The sequence below is a fragment of the Microtus oregoni genome, unplaced genomic scaffold (genome assembly GCF_018167655.1).
Source record: "Microtus oregoni isolate MIOR12 unplaced genomic scaffold, Mior012 000033F_ref0000390, whole genome shotgun sequence".
Taxonomy (NCBI): domain Eukaryota; kingdom Metazoa; phylum Chordata; class Mammalia; order Rodentia; family Cricetidae; genus Microtus; species Microtus oregoni.
Window position 1 is genome coordinate 21,991,814 of NW_024543092.1, and position 18,360 is coordinate 22,010,173.

An 18,360-nucleotide genomic window follows, 5' to 3' on the forward strand; every position below is an offset into this window, starting at 1 on the left:
CTGTGTCAAAGGCTGGCCCTACGTCAGTCTGTGAAGATGGTCTAGTGCCATGGGAAGGACGTGGAGGCTGCTGAGGCAAGGGTTAGGGTGCTGAGCTCAATCTTAAGCTCCCTGGCTTAAAGCCTACATAAAACATGTTACTCAACACGACATTGTCATGACAGCACCCGAGTTCTGCTGGAAACAGGGAAGGACTCTTCCTGCCCCAACAATAAGGCTTAACTCAGAGTCAGGAATGACGGGAACAGAGCCAAGCGGGAAGGTGAGGGAAGGCAAAGGGTGTTAAGGTAAAAACTGATTAGTCGTCCCTTGAGGAAAATCCTTCACCACAATGAAAAGGGCATCACATACAAAAAAGTCAACAGTGACAGGTGACAGCCTACAACCGTTTTCCACAGGTTGTCATGAAACTGTCACCTGTGTATCTAAAGTTATAGGACATTTTCACGTCGAAAATGGTGTCACTTTAGAATGATGTGCAGTGTGTAGAGTCCAGCCTTAACCTCGCTGCTCACGCTGCCTACCCCTGAGGAAGACCCAGCAGACCCCGGGCCACACCATGCCAATCAGGCCAGTGTGCAGGTCCTGGAAGGTCACCAAACCAGGCAGTACCATCTGTGGTTCCTCCCTGGGCAGGCACCGGCAACTGTGTGGGAAGAAAGCTTTTCCACACCAAAGGCATTTTAACATATGCTGACAGAAGGCAACAGAGAGACTTCAAAGGTTTGGAAAACACATTGAAAAGGGAAAAACAACTTTCAGTCAACAAAGATTTCAAAAAAAGAAAAAAGAAAGAAAAAGACAGTTTGAAATCAGAAAGTAGAATCATGACTTCTGACACCTCTGGAGTAACCACTCAGACACACAAACGAATGGCAGGTTGTTTAGCTCCATCTCCAATAATGGCTGAGAGATCTCAGAGGGCCACTGCAGAAGGACGGAAAGCCACTGGGGACAAAAGAGAAGCTGAGCTGGGAGACAGATGGGCGGGCATCCTGCCTCCTTCACCTACACCCACTGCCATCACCTGCCTCCTGCTGCCTGCACCCCTCATCACTCTTGGCATTGTCCTGCTGCTGCAGAGAGTAGGGGTTCTTCTCGGGGCTCCCACCAGCTCACCTGGGAAGTCCCCACCAGGGTTTCCACCACCACCCTGGAATTAGAGAGTCTGAGAAGGACTAACTCCTCCCTCTGCTGTTTGTACTGTCAAGCCCTGAACTGTTTCCTTTCTAGCCTTCTTAGGATGCTCCGCTATACCCGTGAACATTGGCTTAAATGTATTTTTTCTTGTAAGAGAGAAAAGTGTGCCACCTTCCCTTTCTCTTCAATATTTTCACTGATGGTGGGAGGCCAATCAAGGAGAAAACAATCTATGTAGCTCTCTAGGGTGGCCTTCCAAATACCCGCCCACTTCTGTAGCAGGTGCCCCATGTCAAGCCACCCTGAAAGGCACTCAGGGTCTAGGTTGCAGCATCAAGTCCTTGGAAAGCAGCTCAGGGTCTCACTTGTGTTTCCACCCACGCCTTCATCTAAGCCACAAGGGCCACTAAGTCATCTTTATGTTGAAAGTCCTTCAGTCTGAAGTGACAGCCACAGGACCTCCTGAGCTCATACCTGTGTGGAGGACGGCAGCTCTCTTCAAATAATTTGGAAGCCCCTGGTCCTCTGTGTAGCAGTGGGAAGCAATAGACTTTTGGAAGGTGGGACCTAGTGTGACATCATTAAGGGGATACCCTGGAAAGAGATTCGGGGGCCCAGCCTCTCAGGTATCCTTTTGCAAAATGGGATCTCTACACACACAGCTATGCGCTCCTGCAGCTGTGACATCATCAGGCCAGTGCTACATCCTTGAATCTCCAAAACTATGAGCTAAATAAGCTTCTTTCCTTTATTAATTCAGCCTGATTCAAGTGAAAAAAAAAGATCAAAAAGTAAAGTTATAAACCAGTTTGAAGTGCGCTTTATCACAAACGTCTTGGATTGCTCTTCTTCTGTCAGTGTGATCTGTCCATCTTAACTCCCGTGATACAACACAAGCAAACCAAGCCTTCTACCTTCAAAAGAAACCCAACTGAATCATTCCATAGACACTGAAAATGATCCGAAACCCCCTACCGAAACACTAAAGTGCCGTGCTCCTGACTGCTCTGCTGCTGCAGAGAAGAGCCATGGCCAAGGCAACTCTCATAGAAGAAAGCATTTAGCTGGGGGCTGGCTTCCGGTTTCAGGGGTGAGTCCATTGCCATCCTGGAGGAAGCAGACAAGCAAGCTGCTGGAAAAGTAGCTGAGAGCTTTACATTCTGATCTACAGCCAGCAAGCGGAGAGAGGGAGAGAGAGAGGGAGAGAGAGAGACAGAGAGAGAGAGAGAGAGAGAGAGAGAGAGAGAGAGAGAGAGAGAGAAAGACACACCTACCCCAGTAAGGACACACCTCCTAACCCTTCCCAAACAGTTTACCAACTGGGCACTAAGCATACAAGTGTACAAACCTGTGAGGGCCATGCTCATTCAAACCTCAAGTGCCTTTGACTATGTTTGATATGAAATGTTTAACCTAAAATTAATCTCTCAATTATCCCGAACAACAGCTGTTCTTTGTCAGTTATCATTTCTTAGTGTCTTTTTTGTTTGTTTTTTCGAGACAGGGTTTCTCTGTAGCTTTGGAGTCTGTCCTGAAACTAGCTCTTGTAGACCAGGCTGGCCTGGAACTCACAGAGATCTGCCTGCCTCTTACTCCCAAGTGCTGGGATTAAAGGCATGTGCCACCACCACCTGACCCATTTCTTAGTTTTAATGATATTCATAATTTTCGTCATGTTTGACTGCTTTGGACTTTTGAGACCAGCCACCTCCGCTGTCCCCTGCTCAGCTATGATGGCCGTTCTCAGAGGTGAGTGTGGACCCTCTTTTTGCTCAGATTGTACTTTTCACCTGTTTTATATTTAGGTTTTTAAAGTGTGCTCAAGTCCAAAGGAATATCCACTTACTCTGCCTGAGAAGTCTAAAGCCGTCCTGGGCTTGTAATCACCTGCGACCAAACGTCTGTCAGGCCTTTGCATCTCAGGGCAGTCATGCAAACACGTGGGAAAGCCTTGCTTCAGTTTCAAAAGCTGAGCCACTACTACAAGTCCTCAGTTCCCACAGGCATTCCACCTGTGAAGCAGGCGTGTGGGCTGCTCTGTGGAGGTGACAGGCGACCAGAATACGGAAACCTGACTGACCTGTTCCTAACACGGATGATTTGGCATGCCATGATGGTTCACTCCAAACGCCTGCATCATCAAGTCTTCAAAGGTACTGGGAGGTTCTTATCTAAATTTCAAAATATGTACATTGTTCTTAGAAGCACTTAAGAACATCCCAGAAGGTTCAGCCTGTCCAGTGAGTGCCTGCCTCCTCCCATGATGTTCTCAAAGGGCTGTATCCACCTCCGAGTCTTCTCATGACTACCCTCCCATGCAGCTCAGAGGGCCTTCAAAGGGCCTTCTGAGGACTAAATCCTATCTTCTTAGGGAACCTCCCTTTCAGAGATAAGAGCTGATCTCACCAGAGTCACTGGGTACACACTGCCCTTTCTTTTCTGCCCTTCCTAAAACTGAATTCCACAGCTCTGGGGAGTCAGGATGGCTGGTATCAAAACAACAAAAGAAAGGGAAGGAAAGCAAGCAAAGACGAGGACTAGCAGGGCAATAGGAAATGGAAGAACAAACACAAAAAGTTTGCCAGCATGTGTCCCCACCCTCACCTCTACGCCTGCTTCAAAAACAAGGAGGAAAAAAACTAAACAACAAATAAAAAAACAAACAAACAAAAAACCTTTTCAAGCTGGAGAGGCTCAGAGGACAGCACACCAAAGCTCCTACCCCAGAGTGATCAAAAAGGAGGGGCCACAGCGTGCTTTATATTTCATCCCACCCGTGCCCTGAGCTGACCTACTGCACTTGCTGACTTGCTGACTGCTGCCTTGCCTGACCAGACAACTGCTCCTAAATCTTCTCCCCAGTTCTCTCAGAAATCAAGCCCCAAGTCCTGTTCCCTGCTCTTGCATCTCCCTATCTCCTCCACCTACGTCATCATTACCTTAAGTCTTCCAGGCATCCTGACACCTAACGCTGGCCCTCAAACTCAGCAAACACAAGAAGTCCTGTGGAGCCCGTGTAAACTAAAACACCAGACCCCGAGACAGTCAGCCTGAGTGAGAGGGACACCGTGAGCCTGACCAGCTCCGAGGTGACAATCCTCTCACTCAGGAGTCACTGGTGACATCCAGCCCCTAACAACTCATCACACCACCAAACAACACCTGATCTGGCGCCTGGGTCCCTGTGCTCCGATAGTGCTGTACTCTACCACCACCACGAAGTGCTAGCTTCCTGAAGGCATCAGCACAGGGAAATGCTGCTCCTGGGGCACCGTAAAGAGCTAGGGACACCAGGCAGACAGCGGTTCTCAGCACCAAAGTCAGGTTTAACTGGCTGAAGGAAAACACCGGATTTAAATTTTTTATTAAGCATTTCTATGATAACATTACACTGCCTGGTGCTGGAAAAGGAGCTGAGAGTTCTGCATCTGAACTGGGAGGCAGCGGGAAGTGAATGTCACGCTAGACCTGGCTTGAGCATTAGAGACCTCAAGCCTACCCCCATAGTGACACACTTCCTCCAACAAAGCCACACCTACTCTGACAAGACCACACCTCCTCATAATGTCACTCCCTATGAGCCTACGGGGACCATTTTTACTCAAACCACCATATACACTCACAGCAGGTAATCAATAAATATCTCTGAATCGGTAACTGACCGGTTAGCCGGGAAAGCATATCACACTGGGTCACATTCCAGGTACTGTCACAGTGCTTTGTCAACTTGATATGAGTTCGAGCCATTTGGGGAGAGGGACTCACAATCGAGAAAATGTTCCCACCTGGTTGACCTGTGGACAAGCCTCTGTGGGCATCTTCATGATTAACGGCTGGTGTGGGGAAGGCCAGCTGACTGTGGGTGGAGCTTTCCCAGACAGGCATCCCGGGGAGTCTAAGAAAGCAGGCTGAGCAAGTGATAGGAGCCAGCCAGTGAGCAACAGCAGTCTTGCCAAGGCATCTCATCTGCATCTCCAGGTCACTGCTCTGACCCTGCCCTCGGTGATGGAGTGGGAACTGAGAGCTGCGAGATGAAATTAACCCTTTGTGCTTTTGTGTGAAGACACTAGCCTGTCATGCGGACATTTCTACAGAGGGTTATGCAACCTGAAATCAACTTTGATCACTGTCGAATTTTCAGAAAGGTTTTATGAGCTTAGAGTTGGAAACAATGTACCATCATTTTTCATGGGTTTTTAACGTTTAGAAATCTGTCACAGGTGAGAAAAAATTTTAAATGCTAAGAGGAATGACATCAACTAACATTTCCACAGCATCTCTTTCTGTGTGTGAAACTAGAAAACACAAATTATATAAAGGCATCTCAACGAAAATAAGTATTTCCCAAGACCTAGCAGCTCATAAAGATTTTATTCCTTTGAATCACTCAGAAATGTGACTTCTGCTGGGAAAACACAATGGCTTTTAAAGCCTGGCAAAGAGGACCACGAGCTTCAAAGACACCAGACACCGCTTCAGAAATCAGTCCAGTCCACGGCAAAAGAACACACTTGAATCAGTTTCCTAGGCGCCCGTGATATTATAAGGACGAGACTTAATTTTTCATCTTATTAGCATGGCCACCTGAAGTCTGGTTCGGAATCATAAGCCACCTCACTCCCAAGCCGCAGGCTTAAAGACATCATCAGAGTAATTGACACACAATTAACAGAACTAATGCAATGTATCAATTACCGGCAGTGCTGTCTCCACTCGAGCTTCTAGTTGGTAGACTCATGGTTATTTATAACCCATGTCAAAGCATTCAGTGCATGACTTCCATTTGCCAGAAGCAAAGGAATACCTGATTTGATAGTTTCGTGTTGATAATGTAATTTCAACTGCTGAGATAAAATAATTGTAATGGAATAAAAATCATTCTAATTTCAAGTAAAAGAAAGAGAAGTGTCTGAAATTACATCCCATGAGAATTGTTTCAGTCATGTCTTGTTTGTTTATTCATGATGAGTACATGGTTTTTAGTGTTCTACAAGCTACAGCCTTGTGAGGAGGTGTGTTCTGGCAGGGGAACTCGTGCCTTGTTAGTTTAAGACGTCGTCACAGCGTACACCAGCACGGGCGCCATCTGTTAGACATTAACCAGTTTAAATGCGGCTAAATCTGAACCCCAGGCAATTGAATAGAAGGTTGGGGTGGCATGATTTTAAAAGCTTTATTCTAAGTATGAAATGACTAAAAATTTCACTTGGATAATAATAACTCCCATCTCTAGAATCACATAAAAGAGAGAAATTTGATAATTACAGTTTTTATATAAAAATAAAACCATGTAAAAATTTTAAATTTAAGGTAACTGACAGCAACAATGCTTTAGCTATGAATTACTTAAATGTCAAAAGTAGTGGCAGCATCTGCTCTAAAAGGTGCCACACACAAAGCCACAGGCCACAAAGGACAGTGCTCTATCAACAGCCTATAAATTATCTAGGCTAATTCACCACCTTCTTAGGTACTAAATCAACTTCCATCAGAGGTTATTATTACACTGGAATTTGGGGTTTTATTAATATTCACCTTAAATATCATCATAGTATTAAAGATACCAAAGTGGTCACACTGAGCGCCAATTCAGCATCCTTCCTAACACTGCCCAGACTGGTAACCAAAGATGGGACACTGTTGACAGTGGAGGTAAGGTTTGGTTCTTCTTGCCCAGAAGAGAACAGTGTCTGCAGTGTGGGATCAAGTTCCATCTTGGAGACTCTTGTAAGAAATGCAGAAGACTAGGCCTCCACATAGCGTCACATATGTGCTGTGTGTGGACACATGTGTGCAGGTGCTAATTGCAATAGTAACCTCAGAGTCCCAAAGGGTGCCAGTTGATCAGTTTGTCAGACGTAGTTCACATATAGATGAGCATGAAGATATAATGTGTAGTCTGACTAAATATGAGATATAATTCTTTCCAAGATGCCATTTTTTTCCGAATGCATGAAAAGACATTTTATGAGAGTGTTGGGAACTCCTTAGACGTTACACTCCATCCTGAGGAATTGCTCACTCTCTTCCCAGATGAGTCAAATCACTTATATAGGAACTAAATGCAAAACCCAGCTCCAAAGGTCACTTTAAAATGGATCATTGTGAACTTAGCCTCAAGGTCAACTTTAGAAAACAATTTTTAGTGCTGGGGAGACAAGAGTGAGCTCCGTGAGTGAAGCATCGCCTCTTCACGCGTCGGAACCTAAGTATTCAGAGCACAGAAATTGCCTATATTTCTACCACATCTTTAAACACTCTTTTTTTTTCTATGTTAGGCAGAAGTTAGAATGCTTATCACATTAAGAGAACCACCCCGGAACAGCTATGTTGGTGTTAACGCAAAAGTTTCTCAAGTAGAATTAACTGTGCCTATGAGGACAACATGCATAAAAATAGGAGTCCAAATTTGGTCGGATGGCCAAATCTAGCCATTTAGGAACACAGGAAAGTTACACTGCAATATTCAGAGAAAGCACATCCATGTTGATTCAGTTTGAGGGGAAATGTATTTGACCTCTCAGGCCTTTGGAGTCTACTCTTCTCTTTTCACCAAGAGAGCTGCTTCTATTTTCTATTATTTGAACTGCAAAGGTGACTAGTTAATTTAAAAGATAAATATATTTCTGAGAATAAGAGAGAAACACACAAAGGGAGTCCTCCCTTAAAATGATATTCTGCATAAATTTTAAATGCAATATGTCCCAAATTCCAGGAATCCAAATATTTTATGTATTCTGTTTTCAGTTTCATGCATCCACATAGTGAATTTTGGTCTTTCTCAGGTCTCTTCCACTGGAAACCCATTTCTAGCAAGCCTGTCTTTGTTGTGTGACCCACTGAGCTTACATGGGACAACTTGGATGAGAGCTGGGGAGTTATTTACCAGGGCATAGGCAGCTCACCAAAGAATCTGACATGTAAAACAGTTCTCACATCTTTCTCGCCTCTCCGAATTGCATCTAAAAGGGTCATCCTCATTTTACTATTGGAGGCCCCATTCTGTTAGCATCTGTGACTAGGAAGGAAGGAAACAAGGAAGGACCAAAGATAAGCCAGCACGGTGCTCTCAGATTGCGCTCTGCAGAGTGGAGCATCTAGAGACAGGAACACAAACTATGTTTTTCTAATCAATATTAATCACTGGCATGGTCTGCACACAGACAGTGGTCCCTGGGCCAACAAAGAGCTGGACCAACAAAGATGTGCCGTGCCCATCAGGTAGAAGGGCCCGTGAGAGGCCCCACAGCCACTGGAGCACACGTGGAGCCCGTGTGGAACCTCCGTCTCCTCTTTCAATCTCCCTTCCCAGCAGGTGATGTGAGCTTTTCACTTGGACACACATCCCTGCCACTGCCATGGCTGTCGTAGCCAGAAGCCAAACGCAGTAGGGCTATCAGATCCTGAACTGGAAACAAATTCATCTTTTCTCTTCTCAGTTCACAGCCTGAGACACCGCACTGCAGTGACTCCACAAGACTAATACAACAAACACTAAAAAATTCTCAGCAGTTATTTGCCAAGTGCTTTTATAATTAAGGATTTTTTCTCATATTCATTTAGCTCCTCTAACAATGTTATCTTTTAAAAAAATACAGAAATAAAATATAAACCTCTATTTCATATTTTGTTTTCTTCTCTTTTTATTTTTTGCTTGTTTGTTTTGTTTTTTTTAAGACAGGGTTTTTTCTGTGTATCCCTGGCTGTCCTAGACTAGCTCTGTAAACCAGACTGACCTCAAACTCACAGAGATCCGCCTGCCTCTGCCTCTGCCTCCCGAGTGCTGTGATTAAACATGTTTTGTTTTTCTAAAGTATGATGTCCCATCATGAGCTAGGAAGGCTTGGTCTGAGATCTGCGGACACTTGGCGCGAGCAAGCAGGTGGCGTCTTACCTTCAACTTTGTTGTTTTTTCTCTTCAGCCACTTTTCTACAGTCTCGGCGCTCACGCTTTCGGAAACAAACTCATCTAAGACCTGGGGGTGGAGAGAGAGGTAGGCCTTCACTTTCTCATCCGTCAAACCTGCAAAGGAATTGCAAAGAATAAAATTCACCCATGCGGTGACTTCAAACAGGAAACACACGGTGTACCAACCCATTGTGCTAGCAGTTAGGAAGTTCCCTCTGCTGCAGGGAGCTGGGACAGGCGGGGTGACTTCATGGGAAGACGAAAGGGCAAAGCTTTGGAAGCGCACGGGCAATAGGCGATGATGCTACAAGGTGCCACGAAAGCTCACCTGCTTATGTCCGCATGCTAAGGTGTTATTTTATGTTATGACCACAAGAAAAGAGTAAAGCTAAGGACTGTGAAGTCAGAATTGGTATCTGAAGTGGTAGATGGTAAGTCACACCAAGTAGCTATTTCCCCGCTGTCAGTTCTGGGGCCCCGTGAGCCAGACGGTGCCTTTCTATTGTATGTTAGGTTGCATGAAACACTTACACTGAGGTAAGCACTACCAGCTAAACCTGGCAAGGCACCATGGATGGGTACCAGTGACTGGATGAATGTGTTCGTCGCTGTTCGTCTTTATTGCTGTCAACTCAAATTCCTCCCTTTCCACAGAGGCACTAGAGCCGCTGGTCCAACCAATGTCACTTCAGAATGCTCTTGTCATTTCTCCATCATTAGCAATGAAGTTTCTGTCCAACGAAAACTGTTGGCTACAGATAATTTCATATATTTTCATATCAAAAATATAAAGTGGCATCTTTTTTAGATTGAAATAATCCCAAACACAAGCTGGGTGTGAAAATTGCTGTCACTATGCCTGTTCACTGAGATTTCATGAGCGGTCATCTGTAGGAATGGCTGGATGACGACACTGACAGACAGTGACTTTGACATAAAAAAGAAGGAAACTAAGTCTAATTCTAACCCTGCAGAGAGTAGGCCGCACATTTCCACAAAGCAGAGAATCCACACGTGTTAATTAATTCTGCTGAGCACTCGAATCACAGCTGTGAGAATCTTACAGTGGAACAGGGTCGCTGGGAAGGCAGATGGCTTCTTTCAAAGAAATCATTCTCCTAACAGCCAACTGCAACACACACAACACACACAGCACACGAAAGAGAAGGCGACCCATTGTATTCTCAGCACAGGGCAAAGAGTACACACAACACACACAGCACATGAGGGAGGGGAAGGAGACCCATCGTATTCTGCACAGGGAAAAGGGCACACAAAACACACAGCACACAAGAGAGGGGAAGGAGACCCATCGTATTCTGCACAAAGCAAAGGGCACACACAACACACACATCACATGAGAGAAGAAGGGAGACCCATTGTATTCTCTGCAGAGGGCAAAAAAAAACACCTCTGGAACAGAATCTGACTTAAAACTTACTACAAGATGCTAAAGACAAACGGCTTATTAGAGTGGAGTGCTCACCTGAGAGGGCAGGGCACATCCCTAGGTACAGAAAGAATCAGGTACTGACATGAAGGTGATAGGATGGGGTGTTGGAGGGAGGAGAGAGACACTTGTTGGTTCCTGGCTGGCCGGCTAGCTTAGCCCCGAAATAATCACACAGAAGCTGTATTAATTAAACTACTGCTAGGCCCATTAGCTCTAGCTTCTTATTGGCTAAGTCTTACATTAATTTAACCATTTCTATTCATCTGTATATCACCATGTGGCTGTGGCTTACCAGATAAAGTTCCCAGCGTCTGTCTCCGGCGGTTCCATGGCTTCTCCCTGACTCTGCCCTCTTTCTCCCAGCATACAGCCTAGCTTTTCCCACCTAGTTCTGTTTTTCCCTGCCATGGGCTCAAAGCAGTTCTTTATTCATTAACCAATAAAAGCAACATACAGACAGAAGGACCTCCCACACTGGTGAATGGGGACCTTGTGGGAGATAGCTGATACGAAGATAATACTCCTTTTTCTTACACCCTTCCACCACTTTGATGGCTGATCTCATCGTCTTCATGCTAATGTTCCAGATGCCCATGACTTCTGTGTTCTTGTTACCCACCCACCAGGATGCCCACACTGTGAGCCAGGAATCCCAACACGTTTCCCATCTCTGGTCTTTGCACACTCCTCTATGACCTCAAGAAAGAGCATTCTGTGAGACTAAAGTAGTCACCCTCCCAGTTTTTTCTGAAGAAATTTTACCTCTCAGGCCCCCTTCCCTGTTTCTACTTCTTCCTATTTCCCAGAAAGCCAGGCTGCAGAGACTGCTGGAACTTGGGCTCCTTGTTATTTCAGCCCATTATAGCTATGTCCTGTTTGCAAATTGTATATTACATAAAGGACCTGCATCCAAAATATCCTCTTAAAAGTCAACCATAAGCAAACAGCTAGTCTTTAAAAATAGACTCAATGTAGAACAAACCCCTTAACAAAGAAGATGTGAATATCACAGATAAACACAAAAAAAGGTACTAATTGGTCATTAGTGAGCTGAAGGTAATGTGAAAACAAGACTCAGCTACATAGTTATTACTGTGCCTAAAGTCCAAAACCCCCGGAGCACTAATTGTTGGTGTGGAACAGAGCATCAGTCCTTGCTCTCTGCTGGTCTAGTTTTGAAAGATGGCTTATTAGTTTAAAAGTTGTCCTGTATAACACCATAATAATAATATCCCTCATAGTCAACATAGCCCAACTTACATGGAAACCCGTGTCCACATAAAGACCTGCATGTGGACATTTTGTAAATGGCTTTCTTCCATAATCTGCTAATTCTGGAGGCATGTAAGCTCCCTTCTAGGGAGTGAAGACACTGATAAGCTGTGTACATAACTAAATGTTAGTTCGTGATAAGAAGAAATGATGAGAAGCCAGGACAAAACCTAGATGAGCAGTAACAGGGAGATAAGCTATTGTTGGGAGCTACAGATCCCTGGCCCCTTGACTTTCTCAGACCCTTTGCCTGCTGGAGTGAACTCAGCAAAACACCTGTGCCTGCAACTGCTCTGAGCATGAGACCCTGATGGCTGGCTGGTGGGACTGCAGCTGAAAGATCCCAAGAGCTGAAATGTGGCTAAGGATTCATATATAAGCTTTCGCTGAGCACAATAAAGTTGGCATTGGCATTCTTGTATCAGGGATGACCCGTGTCCGCATCTCTCTTTGTGTGTCTCTGTCTATGTGTATTTAAGTCTCCAGCTTAGTTCCCGGCTCGAGTACCAGTCCTGTAGTGACACGGGAGTACAGGGCTGTCAGTTTTTACAGGACTATTCAGGTTTTTACAAGCTACCCTGCAGGGCCAAACATTAAACAGTTGCAGATATGAAACACAAGAAGAAGAAAGAAAAAGAAGGTGGAGGAAGAAGGAAAAAAGGAGGAGGAGGAGGAAGTCGTCTGGGGTAAATAGGAAAAGATCAGTAACTGAAGTGTCTCAGTCCAGAAAAATGGAGGGAAGCTGACTGGGTGAAACACAGATCTCATGGGGCCAAGAAATTATTCTCTAATACTATGGCGGTGAACATTGATACTACACATTTGTCAAAACCCAGGGAACCTTATGGTGCAATGGATAACATGGGGACACATGCCATTGTTTACAGATAAGAAGGCTGGGAGTAGATGGTGGACTATGACCGAAAGAAGGATGCTGGCCCCTGTGGTGAGTCTCACGCCATGGGCAGTCCACTTGCTCTTTATTCGCACAACGGTATGATCACTGTGTGTGTAAGGGATGGGAGATTTGTCCTTTTGAATACATCCCATTAGGTCACAAACACACCCACTAGAATAGTTACCTCTCAGTTTAGACATCAACGAGATACACATTTAGATTCAAATCAAATAGTTTTAAGTGTTTCTTCATAACAGCTTCTCGTTTGAATAAAGGAATCTACACATGTGCTAAGGGTGAGCTGTACCTGACTGTATCCAATGGAAGATTCCTAAGAGCTGTGATAATGTAACTTTGGTAAGAGCTGTGTTAACATTACTTTGGTAAGACCTGTCTGTGTTAATGTAACTTTGGTAAGAGCTGTGTTAACATAACTTTGATAAGAGCTGTGTTAATGTAACTTTGGTAGGAGCTATGTTAACGTAACTTTGGTAAGAACTGTGTTAATGTAACTTTGGTAAGAGCTGTGTTAGTGTAACTTTGGTAAGAGCTGTGTTAATGTAACTTTGGTAAGAGCTGTGTAAATGTAACTATGGTAAGAACTGTGTTAGTGTAACTTTGGTAAGAACTGTGTTAATGTAACTTTGGTAAGAACTATGTTAACATAACTTTGGTAAGAGCTGTGAAAATTAACTTTGGTAAGAACTGATAATGTAACTTTAGATTTGAAGCTCAATGCTTACTTTCTAGGAAAAGCACTGCCTTTTCAATCCTCACTCCATCCTGTGCCTGTATGAAGAGCTCAGGGACAGACACACACACTGTAGATTTCCAGCCCACCCTTCTGCTCCTGTCACACTTTGGGCCCAGGGCATTGTACTCCAGACCCAAACACTCCCATCACTCAGCTCTTCCCCACAACCAAGATTCTTTCATCACAAATTAGGCAACAGGTCCTCAGGCTATAGGTCCCAGTCCTAGCTTTTAATCCTTTCTCTGAAATATCCTAACTGCCCCATGTATTAACTCCCTCTGTGTTCAATCCATGTATGAACAGAATGTAACATAAACCACTGTTCCCTCCCAAAAGCATCGTTCCACATGTGAGGCAAATTCAACAATACTATTTCCCACTCTTAAACATTGTACCACAAAAGCTCAGTCCCTGAAGGTCAGCCTGGCTATGAGAGCCGAGATGCACAGCCTGTGATGAATGCATGAAGAGGTATAAATGTTCCACGTGGAGAACATTCAAACATCATTCTGCTTTGGCTCAGTCCTGATTAGTTTGGGATCTCAGATTTGTTTTTAGTTTCTCCATGTTTAACTCCACCAATTAAGAGTAGAATTAACAGTCTGGCAATCTTCAGACAGATGTCTTGTGGCACAATCCGAAGCTGCACCACCCTTCCTAGTCAGGTAGCTCATTCTCCCTCAACAGGTTTGCTGTTGGGGGACTTCTCACAGCCTGAGAACCCCGGCTGTGAAGGGACACAAGAGCTGAGTGCATACACAAATTTATGTAAAAGTTCTAATTAGTGTCAGAAGGCAGTTCCAAAGTACACACCAGAAATAATTTTCCTTAATATGAACTGCAAGATAAATGAGTAATGCAAGCATATTAACACAAAATTTGTCAAACACAAAAATCAGTTATATCTGTTCTGAGAATTCCAAATCCTCTTTCATCCACCTTTTCCTTCCTGGGTCTTCCTTTGCTGGCGTCCACACTCCTGCTGCTTGAATGGCTTCCCTGCATAAAGGATAAAGCAGCTAAATAGCATTTGCTACTAACACATGACCACTTCCGGTGCAGCTGGCATGCACGAATATGTTCCACATGCAGACAGTGGGATACAACCATGTACTGATTCTGTTAGGCCTCTGAGAATTACGTGTCTGGTGCACAGCAAACTCTCCACGCGAGTCACAGTCGCCTGTGTAAATAAGGACAGAAGTGCAGAGGTGTGGCATTTTTGGATGATTGTTCTCTTGGCCACAGAGATAATAACAGGGTCAGAACAAAGGCAGCCTAACAGCCCGTCTCACAAAGCCCAGCTGTGACCTGCCTCTTTGGACTCTCTTCCTTCTGCAACCACGAGTTTTCAGGATTGCTTCTGGCCAGTACCACTCTGATGTGGAGTCATTCTCCAACCAGACTACAAACTGAAAAACCTGTGGCAAGGGCGTAGGAGGGAAGGGTTAACAGGAAGTCTCTACTTCACAAGACTCGCCCTGGTCTAATCTGGGGGTGAGGAGAGGTCAGAAAAAACAGCACCACTTCCCCGTGGTTCTTCCTCCTTTTTGCTCCAGTATACTGAGCCCTCACACTCATGGACATGGTGCTATCTGCCTGACCCCTCCTCACCCTGAGTCTGCTAAGCGAGGCATTCAGACCAGAAGCAACTTGACCACAGACCCCTCCCCGACCACACCCTCAGTGCTGAGGCAGCACCTCCCGAGACACACTGCGCCCTGCTCCGCTGTCGGGTGACATCTCCTATGTGTTGAGTGATCTCACTCACAAAACTGTGGATGCAGTAATTGGTAACTAGTCTGTCTCAGTCTCCACATAGCAGGCATCTTGAAGAGTCACAGCAGTCCTGAGAAGCCCCTCTCAGAACGGCTGCTCGCAAGTAGACCTAGGTTGGGATGTACGGACAAGGCTCCAAAGGCACGTACAGATAAATAAAGGCCAAGTCGCTGGGTGACAGCAGGGCCTGTGTCACCAGCCTTCTTTCTAAAAGTGTGAAATTTGGGAGGGTATAGGTATCAGTAAAAAGCCTGAGTATTGAATCTCCAACACACTCCCCTGGCAGTCCACAACACGCATCACAAGTTAGTAATGGAGGAACTGAGAGTGCCCCAGGTGACTCCAAGAGCAAAGGCTCTTGGCAGCATGAGCCAGCTGTCCCCTGGACGTTGGTGACACACATCTCTCCTCTGCCCTCTGGCTATAATGACTCTCAGAGATTCCAAGTGCAGCTGTGAGGAAGGACTCACGTAAGTCAACTTGTCTTGAGCACAACCCTGTGCTGAGTCCCGTGACTCACAGTAGTGACTCCAAGGTCAGGGGTCCTTCTAGAGGCAGCGGCATGCAGACTGTCATCCTCAGCAAAGGAATCAGTGAGTAACTCTTGTCTTGTGAGTTATCAGAGGGCTGGGGAAGCAGCAGCACAGTAAAGTGCCGGCTGGGAACTGCCCCCTTCCACGAGATGCCAGATACACCCTAGAACCCACACCCTCAGTGAGTGCTGGGTGAGGGAGTCTTCTCCAGGGCCTGCTACTCCTACCTCAATTACGACTGCCTCAGCCTCGATGAGTGCTTCTCTCTCCTGCATGCATTTCCTTTCTGTTCCTGCACAAAGCTCCTAGGTCCATGGGAAGTTGTCTGGCAAAGTAGTAACTTCGTACTGTGAAGATCCAGAAACATTCTAATGTTCTCCATCCACTGACATGGTACCAGCTCTGCAGAAGTGCCCTCAATGGACTTCCTGTCCTGATAAAGGGTCAAGCCTGGAGGGGCTTATGCCACAGTTCCTTCCCAATGCTTGTCACATACAGGAATGGATTAATGGGCTCTAAGTGCGTTTCTTTTGGAGTTGTTTTAGAAGGCAAAGTCTTATACAGAAATGAGGTTAGAGAGGAAAGGACACTAGAACCGGTGCTGTCTCTGTGACGATGGAGAAAAGCAGGAAGCGAAGCTAAGACGAAGGTCCTGTGATACCAAGGTTTGTCTCTCACAAATGCCCACCGTCAAAACGTTCTCATTCCACACAGGCACGTCCTCCCAACGGGGGCTTGGCCCAGACTCAGTGCTGACCTTGGTATAGAGTGCTGTTGGTGTTGGGACCTCTCACCCCTCTGCACAGCTTCAACGGCCTTGCCTCCAGTGTCGTTATTTGTAATTTGCTTTTATCAAAGACCCCTCCCACATGGCCCCGCCCACACCAGCACCAAGGGACGCCATCAAAGTCATTTTAGGATCTCTAACTACAAACTTTTCACTTATGATTTATGATAAAGATGAAGACAGGTTTCTGATTTTTGAGAAAACTCCTAAGAGTAAGATTAAGCCCCAAATATTTTACCCACAGGAAGTCTAGAGGGGGGAGGACTTATAAATCATGCTGAGGCCTGACAATCAGGCATATACCTAATGCCTTAAGATGAATCAGAATTAAAAACACACTATCAATAAATGGATGAACGCACTGCACGGCTGACAAGGGCACACGAGCTGCCTTTTTCTTCTCTGTCACACAAACACCTTACAGAATGGCTCTACTCTATCTTCTGCTTCCAGGTACAGGCTCTGTCACTGCCAGGGAGGCCCGACAGCAGGTGTGGCCCTCACAGTGGAGGCAGCAAAACTGAGGTCACAGGCTAAGCAGAACAGGCTGGTTAACTCCCAAAGCCAGACCCCAGGTACCTGCTTGCTGCAGCTACGCCCCAATTTCTACAGTCTCCCCTGAACAACATCAGCTGAAAGGCAAGTGTCGAATGAGCCGTAGGAGATCCTCTACATCAGACCACACTCTCGGGAACACGAGCATGCTGAGGCAAACAGCTCTCAAGGCTCAGGCCCTACCAGTAAATGTCTGCTTAGCAACCTTCTACAAACCGATCACTTTGTGGTTGGTGCTCAGTTTACAGCAACATGTTCCCCGCTTCATCAAAGTCTCTTGAATGCAGTCTGAGCCTCGCAAAGGATGCCCTGATCAACTAAACACAGTGAGCCGGGGGCTATGCCAAAGGTGACTCTAGGTGGGATAGTGACCAATGATGTCAAAACTGGACAGCAAATACCAGAGACATTGGAGGGAAAGAAAACAGGCCTGGGTGTAGACCCGCTGAACCTTGGTTATCGGCACAGAAACTTCTACGGTGTAGGGAACACACATCTGCAGCGCAGAAGGAATCACCACACTGGGAACAGCTGGATAGTTAAATGAGGCTCAAGCATGAGGGCCTCAGGCATCCATCTAGAGCCCGGACATGGAAGCTTTTACCTGTACCGTGAGTACTAGGGCCTCGAAAGCCCGCCAGCCTAAGGAGCACCACAACAAGCTCTGCGCTCAACTGCAGACCCTCTGACCTACACACAAACCTGCACAGGCAAGCGGGCCAGCAACCGTGCCCCCGGTGTGTGTGTGTGTGTGTGTGTGTGTGTGTGTGTGTGTGTGCGCACGCGCGCGCGCTAAAATGACTGGGATTGCCTAAGGACACTTCATCCCCAACAGTTCAGCAAAGAGAATGTAAATTCCCATGTTCGCCCGACACTATGTTTTCAGAAATCCTAACAAAATTATATTGTATGTCATCCCACCTGAAAAAGTTTAAGTCTCTCTAGGAAAATTCAAAGCAAGTATATTTCTTCAATAGAATTAGAGATATTCTTTTGAATGCTACAGTTCCCAAGCTTCAGGGCTAAAATGCCACATGTTAGTGTTCCACAACTACTTCAGAGGCAGAGTTTTCCATAGACCCCCATTTTACAGAAGAGAGCAGTGAGGCAGAAAGGGGTCAAACATGAGGAACAGAACAGAATGGTTATTCCTACTCTTCGGGATTAAAGAAATAAGAAGAGACTTGCTATGATGTTCTTCCCACACACACACACATGCAAACACACACACGTGCATACACACATGTATATTTGTCAACAGGGTATGCTAAGTCCACATA

The 18,360-nt window shown here is 45.6% G+C and overlaps 1 protein-coding gene across 12 annotated transcripts in view; it reads right to left on the minus strand.

Moving 5' to 3' along the window:
• Positions 1–18,360, minus strand: part of Pde10a (phosphodiesterase 10A) — a 449,138-nt gene that overhangs the window by 83,901 nt on the left and 346,877 nt on the right. For 10 of the 12 annotated variants that reach the window (XR_005976773.1, XR_005976772.1, XR_005976770.1 and 7 more), the window contains one exon: positions 9,035–9,163. Coding sequence is in view for 8 of the 12 variants with exons in the window: in XM_041680083.1 (XP_041536017.1) it covers positions 9,035–9,163 (129 nt within the window). In the remaining 4 variants the exon portion in view is untranslated. The remainder of the gene's footprint in view (positions 1–9,034; positions 9,164–18,360) is intronic. The other 2 variants (XM_041680085.1, XM_041680086.1) reach the window with 1 other exon arrangement.